We start from the raw sequence: 9,195 nt of genomic DNA on the forward strand, positions 1-9,195 counted from the left end.
ATACATGCTGAAGAATTTAAGGTAAACTATCGTGATGCGTATAGCTAGTGCTCAATTTGGGGTTGGGGGAGGAGGCAGCTACAGTGATAATTAGAGGGGTAATAGCAAAATGTTAACAACTTGTGAATCTCAATGAAAGGTAAAGGGGTGTTCACTGATCTTTCCTGTAGATTTAAGATTTTTCAAAATAAAAGTTGAGGAAAACCAAATTTCATTTTGTATCTCAGGAAATAGTAGAGAGCCAAATAAACTAATTATGTTTTATCTTAGTGTGCTGCATTAGGCAGATTTGCCACTAAAAGCAATAGTGAAATGGCAAGCATGATTGTTATTTAAAACTTTTTCTAGTTTGTTTGAGCTTAATTACATTTAAATCATACTGGAACAGAAGATTCTGTGGTCTGGCTCTCTAAGTAAAAAATATAATAATGAGCCTTTTGTGCCAATTGCTGATTTCCAGGAAATTTTTCTTAAACTACTGATGAGACTTCCAGAAATCTTCTCCTGTTTCATATTAAAAGGTGAGAAAAGTAATTCATGGAGTTACACTCCATACAGTTTAGTTTTGTAAAATCAGGCTAAATATTTTTTTTTACTATAAGCATTTCTGGTGCTTGAATACTAATACTATATTTTTCATAAAGGATCTCAGATCTTTTATTGTCATAGCAAGTATCCTTACAATCTATAAGGAAAACTCTGAGTTTTGTTTCAATTTTTAGTTATTGCAGCAAAGGCACACAGGAATTTAAAAGATTCCATGAGTCATGCAGTGAATTGGTAATATTAGTGGACTCCCAGTTATTGACTCTTTGCATTGGTCTCTTTCTTTTCCTGAATGTTAATATGTGATTTCTTGGCAAAATGATTTGTAAAGTAAAACATCTAACAACAACAACAAAATATTCTGACAGCAAAAGGAAGAGCTGAGCTTCTGAAGATCAATCTTCGCGAGGTTGAATTAGACCCTGATATTCAACTGGAAGATATAGCAGAGAAGATTGAGGGCTATTCTGGTGCTGACATAACTAATGTTTGCAGGTATTTTTTTTTTTTTTTTAATGATTATAGATTTGGCAAGGAGGGACTGGTCTTAAAGTCAGTATAATTAAGCCCTTGATATGAAAGCAGCCAACCATTTTTTTGAGATCGTTTCTCATTTGTCTTGGGGTTTTTTTTTTTATATAACTTTATTGGTCATTGTTAGATGAGTAATTACATAGCAATGTGATCACTTATGCTTTTGATCCTTTGATTTTTAAGAAATTGTTGTGATGACTTTGACAACCTAAGGTTAGTTTAGCTCCATGCTAGAGCCTACTTTTATCAACATGAAGTAATATCATTTAGTTTTGGTTGGCATTATTTGACCACATGCAAATGAGCAAAGTTGATCAGTTTAAGCTGTGGAAGACACACACACACGCACGCACGCACTCACTCAAATACATTTTTAAATTTCCCTTTCAGTTTAGCGATATCAATTATAAACAATTCCATTACTCAGTGGAGTGGACTTTTCTTTCAGTCTTGTTTTTCTAACTATACTTAAATTAACTTCAGTAGCCTTTCTTTAAAGCCATAACATCTGTTTTTCTCACTTTTTCTGCTACTGTTTTTCTTATGTGCATCTAACACGCAATAAGCTCACAATAGTTTCTACTGTCACTGTAGTATAATATTTAAAAATTTGAAGTTTGGTTGGGTTGGCCTTCCTAATAGCTTTTTTGTGAGTACAAATCACCCATTTCTTACAAACCTTTTTATTTATTTACTATTGGTCAGCTAGAGTTGAATATGGCATCAGAAGAAGCCAGAGTTTATACCTTTAGTTGCCCACAAATACTCCATGTAGGGAATTCCATGTCCATGATGTGTAGATATGTTCATGTTCCAGAGAGAGAGATTCTTGTAATTAGGCTGTGGACAAACTGGTATATAGTTTGGATTATCTTAACATTAGTTCATTTCCAAGTGTATAATTCAATATTGCAAAATTCGAGTTTAGTTTCCTAAATTTCTTGGTTGTCTTTTAAGAGCAGGTGGGGAAAAGAAAATTCAGTACTGTCTGAGCTCATCCTAGACTATTAGTGTTTATTAACTATACATTTTGTGTTTTAAATCCTTTGCATCTATTTTAACCTCTCCTAAACCCTCAGGATGTCTCTTAAGTGGAAAATTCTAAGCAGCGTTATAAAAACATATGAAATAATTTTTTGAATGTTTTCCCACAACTTTGTTAGAATTTAAAGTGTTTAAAGCATTTACAAAAATTACTATTGACTTATTTTGGTATATTTTTAGGGATGCCTCTCTCATGGCAATGAGACGGCGTATCAATGGCTTAGGTCCAGAAGAGATCCGTGCACTTTCTAAAGAGGAACTTCAGATGCCTGTTACCAAAGGAGACTTTGAACTGGCTCTTAAGAAAATTGCTAAGTCTGTCTCTGCTGCAGACTTGGAGAAGTATGAAAAATGGATGGTCGAATTTGGATCTGCTTGAATTTCTGTCAGCTCTTTCATTTCTGGTATTTTTGTTTATAAAATGTGAAGAAATTCATGCAATTTTTTTAAAAACAGGTTTGGAATTTTTCATTGGAGAGATTTGCACTGAAAGGAAAAAAATATAAAACCACAAAGAATACAAAATATAGTTGAGAAATAAGAAAAGCTTATCCTGATAGTCTCTGTCCCCAGGCTTTGTGCTGGTATTCCACATATTCATGCATAAATATTGCACACCCAAACCAGTATGTCAGGAAAGCTGAAGAAAGTGAGCAGTGTGCTATTTTAGGAACTTGTAAACAAAAGATTTAGAAGGTCCTCTTATTTCTCACTTGTGTTTGTCTTTTTTTTTTTTTTTTTTTAATTCTTTGCTTTGTGCACATGAGGGACCTACATATATTGGCTTTTAACATCAAAACTGGGTTTGTCAAATTTATTTGTTGTTAAGAGAAGAATGATAGTAAATTTTGGAGGAAATAATGAATTTGTTAGTTAAACCTTTAGAATTCAATTATTACTTACGGTTAGAGTCTGTCATATAGTTAGAATTTTTACTTCTTCCTCCCCTGACCGTTTCTTCTGTTAGGTATTTAATCATTTCTGGGGCTTTGTCAAGGAATATCCTCATACTCTGTGGTTTTTGAATCATTTTTCCAGGTTATTTCTCTGGTTCTTTAGTATTTTGGGGGGGTGCTTCTTATATCTCATATTGGAAAGTTGGGAAGAAATACCGATTGCATTAGATGAACTTCTTCATTCTAGACTTCTAAGTTTGTTTTTACTTTTCTTGTCTTTCAGTATGTTCAAACAGATACAGCCGTTATTTTTCTCAGCACCGACATTGTATGATTTTCATTGAATTTGACTTTATTATTTGAGATAAATACTTTGGCATTCTAAACAAGTTCACTCTTTTGTGGCAAATGCAAGACAAACAAAAATCTTTATAGTTTTCTAGACAGTTTGTTTAACAGAACAGCACCATACATAATGAACGATGTTCATTTGAAAATTTGAAAATTTTTCCTTGTCTCAATTGAGAACTTGTACACACAATAAGTCTAGGATAACCATCTGGCATGCTCACTCAGTTCAGCAGGAATTAGACAATAGAAAGAAGCCACAAAAAGTGAATGGCACAAATTCAATCTCAGGTAGAGTATTCTGGTGTTAGTTTTTTATAATTATATTTATCCTATTTTAGTTATTAGGCAATCTATGCTTTAATGGTCAAGCTTTTTAAAATTTGTATTTGATCACATCTTGCATTCTCAATTCTGGATAGCACCTCCTAGTTTAAAACTAAAAATAATAGAACTTTTTGGATGCTTAAAAACTTTTAGTATCTTGCTTACAAGATTTCATTATTTTTTCCCTTCTAAGAACTATGTTCTTATGTCTTATGTTCTTTTCAGATAACTTAAGTCTGACACTATATAAACTCCAGTATTCATCTGATGCTATAAATTTGAGACACAGAATATAAGAATTGTTTTGTTAACTTTTTTTTAATGTTGCAATAGCAACATTATCAAAGAAGAAATAGTTTGATTCCTTTAATTTCTCTGAAAACATGGGTATTTTGGTTTCTGCATATAGTCCCTTCGTTCAGCAGATTTGTATTTTTTTGTTACTGTGTATAACACACAGTGGGGGGTGACGGGGTGGGGGAGAGGTCTGTGGTTTACAAAGCCAGACCAGACAGTATGGTTCCAGCTTGGAATTTTCTCTAATTCCTCTGGGTAGCTTCTGCCTTCTACTACTGGAGCAGTAGTTTAGATCATAGAAGGAGAGGCATAGTAATCTGTGTGTGTTTTGGAAAGATAATATATACAAGTTTTTTTCCTCTTTAAGTGTTTTAAAATTAGAACTGATATTCACTTGTTGGAACAATGTAACTATTGTAGATCTGACTTAGTGAACAATTTTTTTATTTTTTAATCTCCATGTTTATTGTCAACATGTACAAATGTAATTATGGTAAACATATACACATGTTACATGTTTACTGTAACATTTTGCTACCATAATTATTTTTTTAAGGAAATTAATATTGGTGAAATGTACCAGACAAATGGCTCTTTAATGGAGACTGCAACCTCCTAGTTATCCAAGCAGAAAACAGATGATGGCATCACAGACTTTATTCTTCTAGTCAGTAGCAGTGTTGTTGTTCCATAATGACCAAAGCACACTTTAGGCTTTGACCATTACCTCCAAAAATAATAAGCCATCTTGGAAAGGGAAATATGCTGTGGTCTGACTGTGATGGCTAGAGTCTTCATTTGAATATCTGAGATTGCAGTTTTTGTGATGTGAAATTTGACTCTCAAAAAATAGGTTGAAATCACCACTCAAAAAGTGAGCAAGCAAGCATCTGGTAAATCTGGAATGAACAGACATACAGATATATCAGGGGAAAATGTGTGCATACAGCCCAAATTTGCTGTATAATTGTCACTTTTTCACTTTGCTATGTGTAACCTGACTGTTGAACATAAAATTGTTGACACTCTTTAGGTTTTGGCTAGCCTGAGTTCATTTGAATTCCTTCCTTTGAAGTAAGTTTCTCTATACGCTACTGAATCTGTGATGAGAATCATAAAACAATAACCGGTTGCCATAGTTATGTTTTACTTTCCCCCAGAATAGCTTGAGATAAAGTGAAGAACATAAGCAGGTATTTTCCATGTTGTGTAAGTGGGCTCTGGCTGCCTTCAGTATTGTCTTGGTTATTGAGTCTTTTATTGCATAATAGTAGATTTATACTCTTCCTTTTATCTTATTAATAGTAAATCACCTTAGGATACATCCTGTACGATAGGCATAAAATGTTAAGGGTATATGTTGGCCTTTTCCAAGAAAAGGCCCCACCTTGTATGGAGGAAAAATAGTAACTATCGTTAACTTTTTTGTGTGTCTTTTGTTCCTTAATTGTTTTGATTGTGTAGTATTTTGTACATACCAGTTAACTTGGGATGCACATAATATTTATGTGAATCTAAGAATCTGTCACAATAGAAAAAAATAGCAATTACAGTTGGAGGACATGTTAGGGGGATAAAAATATGTAAACCTCAAATGTTTTATTCTCATCTTCACTATTTTTGCAGAAAAAGCTAAAATCACTGTTGTAATTACTACAAGTTTACTTATTTATACTTTTAAATTAGGCTTTTCATATTTATTTATTTTTTTTGGACATTTGTTCTTAATATTGTTTCTTAATGTGGAAACTGTGTGAGTATTTAAAAAATCAAATCTTTAAGATAATAGATATGTTTTTAAACATTCCCATATTAACAATAATTTTTTGAATTTTTATTAGACTTTTTGGCTCCAGACAACTCTTTAGCTTTAATGATATTTCTAAATTTCCATGTGACTTGTTAATAAAAACAGGAAAAATATTAAGGTAATGTCATAAAAATTATTTTTATTTTACTTTCTCATTTCTTGAGGAAAATAAGTAAAAATAAAACTTTATCACCAGAAAAGTGTAGGTTTTGGTACATTTGAAACTTTGGCACAACAAATAGGGAATTAATATAGACAAATTTCCCTCGTGTAAAAGGGAACCCATTTGATTTCATGTTCAAAAGTATAACATGCACTTTTACTTTACAGTTTCTGAAATGACTAAATATTGCCCTTTGGAATCCTTGCATATGTTATTCCAAGTCTACCTCAGTTAACCAGGCTTAGTTTTAGGCAGGAATGAATTGATTTAAATTCCACTCATTATCTACACGATTTGTTTCTTTAAGCACTTCTTTCCCTTCTGCCCTTGCCCTCTTCCATTAACTTTCTTTTTTAACCCTGAAATTTTTATTTAAATATTTTGCCTTTCTTCCTCTGGCAAAGCCGTATCTTCCAAATGAAGCTTCTGTGAAATGTCTGAGTTACGCGTCCCCTCTTTGTCACGTCCAGCTTCATTACCTGGATATATTTAATTCTAAGCAGCAGTTTCAAACACAGTACATTCTACTATTTTCTCATAGCTTTTTAAATCAAACTAATTTGATAACATTAAAAATTTTGGAGCCGAACTGTGTTGGAGCCTGTGTTCATTCTCTAAGAACCTAAGTACTTTATGAAAACACACACACAAGTGGACAAATGTCTGTTCATGTGGTGTGGCAGCAGGGACCTTCACTTAACGTGGTTGTGGATGCAGTTCCAGTGGGATCGCTACATGTTATGATGGTTTATAAGTGTGTTAAGATTTTTGCTCCAGTGTTTGTATCCCAGTATTTGAACCTTACTTAAAGAAAAAGACATTTTTAAATTGTATTTATTAAACGTGTTTTTCCCTTTCATTTTGTGCTGCTACTTTGCTAGTCTCATGAGCTTAGTTGTGTTTGTGAGTAGGATGTAATTTGATAATAAATTTTTAGAGTGTTGGCTGTGGTGTTTTCTTTATGGTTCATTTTTGATCTATAGTAAATGGTACATTTATTGCTACCAGTGGGAGCAACAGACCCCTACTAGTAAGGAATGACTTTTCCCAGATTTTTGCTCTCATAAAGTCACATACTGTAAACTTTGTTTTGTGTTTGCTGTGCATTATACTAATAATTTCAGTTGATGCAGGTAAGGTAAATGTGGTTTTTCAGTGAATTCTAACTGGTTTAATAAATACACTCATCTCATTTGTGTAGCACTATTGCAAAATGGATATTCCATATGGTGAATTTTCCAGATGACTGAGTCTTATGACCCCCCCAAGATCATTATTTTAAATTAATAGACTTTATTTTTTTTAGACCAGTTTTAAGTTTACAGAAAATTTGAGCAGAAAGTATGGAGTTCTTATATACTCCCTCACCTACCCCCCCAGTTTACCTTTCTATTAACATTGTGCATTAGTGTAGTACATTTGTTTTGATGAACTGATATTTTTAATTGGTGAACTGATATTGGTCCATTTTTATCACTAAAGACCGTAGTTTACATTAGAATTCACTCTGTTACAGTTTTATGGGTTTTGACAAAAGCATAATGTCATATGTTCATCATTCCAATACCATGGACAGGATAGTTTGACTGCTCTAAAAATCTTCTGTGCTCTACCTATTCATCTTTCTCTCCTTCCAACCCCTGGCATCCACTGATCTTTTTACTATCTCCTATAGTTTTGCTTTTTCCAGAATGGCATATGGTTGGAATTATATAGTATGTAGTCTTTTCAGACAGTTTCTTTCACTTAGCAATATGCTTTTGAGGCTCGTCCATGTCTTCCCGTGACTTGATAGCTCTTTTTTTTTTTAAGCACTGAATAACATTCCACTGTTTGGATGTACCACAGTTGTTTATCCATTCACCTACTGAAGGACATACTTTTGGTTCCAAGTTTTAGCAAGTACGAGTAAAGCTGCTAGAAACATTCATGTGCAGGTTTCTGTGTGCATGGAAGTTTTCAAATCATTGAGTAAAAAAGTGTTATTGCTGGGACATATGGTAAGAGTATGTATAGTTTTATAAGAAACTACCAAAGTGGCATACCATTTTGCATTCCCACCAGCAATGAAGGAGAGATCCTGTTTTTCCTCTTCCTCACCAGCATTGGGTGGTGTTGGCGTTTTGGATTTTGCCTTTCTAATGAGTGTGTAGTTGTTTTAATTTACAATTCCCTAATTGACAGATGATATTGAGCATCATTTCATATGCTTATCAACTTTCTATTAGTTTTGATTGAAACCTTGCTAAAATGTATTACAGTGGTAAACTAGAGAATTTGAACTTACCCTATTCTTTGTGATGCAGGATTGTCGTTTCGGGCATCAGTCGCTTGTTCTGTGCTACTCACAGCAGCTAGTGGAGGGATAGCAGGGCTTTTTTGCCTCTCACTGATGGGTTTTTGGTTTTGGTGTTTGGTTTTATAACATTTCTACTGGCCTGTGTCAGGCTGTCAGCCTTTCCTCCTCTTCCAATGTCTTACTTCCAGGCTTCAATGAATGCAGTTAAACAGTTAGGCTTGTTAGAATTAAGGGTAAATTCGTATAGCAGTTTGGGGATGAGGAGTGGTGAGGGGGTCTATTCTTTGAGATTTATTGTTTTGTGTCGTTTCTTTGAACCATCTATAGCCTTTTTAGCTTTATCATTGATTTCTATAAGTGTTCAGGTAGAATAAATGTGAAGCAGATATTTATGCATAATTATGTTGTCATAATTTGTGTAATATTTGCAACTAGAAGGCACCTAGAAACAATTTCATTCCATTTACCACCCCCACCCCCCACACACACTTTTTTTTCCTATGACCATTAATGAGGTGTTGATCTCTTGAAGGTTATAAAAGAATTAGGTGAGACAAAAATAGGAAATATTTTTGGCTAGAGTCTTCGCACTCTCCCTTCATTCCTCTCTATTTTCTCCAGTGCATGTGGCCAGGACTGCCTAGTGAGGTGACATGGCAAATGGCTCATATGGCAGAGCATGGTTCAGTGTTGGGTGTCTGCCCAGAGAAGCCAGAAATTAACTGGAAACTCTGAGGGAAGATACAAGCATTGCCTGGTTACTTCCCTTCCCAGCATCAGCTGTCACCTCCCTTATTGACAGGCAGACAGGCAGGGTGGGCTCAAGTCTCACCTGGCTGGTTCCATCAACTCATGCTCAGGTGCTGAGGGTCTTCCCTCCTCCTTAAATGGCTATTATCACAGTTGGCTGCACCTGACCCAGACAGACATG

At 34.2% G+C, this 9,195-nt stretch overlaps 1 protein-coding gene across 4 annotated transcripts in view; it reads left to right on the forward strand.

Annotated features, from left to right (window-relative positions):
- KATNAL1 (katanin catalytic subunit A1 like 1) overlaps positions 1-3,732 on the forward strand; it is an 86,286-nt gene extending 82,554 nt beyond the window's left edge. For all 4 annotated transcript variants that reach the window (XM_063102168.1, XM_063102167.1, XM_063102169.1 and 1 more), the window contains exons 10-11: positions 915-1,041; positions 2,305-3,732. In XM_063102168.1, the coding sequence (XP_062958238.1) occupies positions 915-1,041; positions 2,305-2,503 (326 nt within the window). In that variant the 3' untranslated portion in view covers positions 2,504-3,732. The remainder of the gene's footprint in view (positions 1-914; positions 1,042-2,304) is intronic.
- The last annotated feature ends 5,463 nt before the right edge of the window (positions 3,733-9,195 follow it).

Source organism: Cynocephalus volans, chromosome 7, assembly GCF_027409185.1.
Source record: "Cynocephalus volans isolate mCynVol1 chromosome 7, mCynVol1.pri, whole genome shotgun sequence".
NCBI lineage: Eukaryota > Metazoa > Chordata > Mammalia > Dermoptera > Cynocephalidae > Cynocephalus > Cynocephalus volans.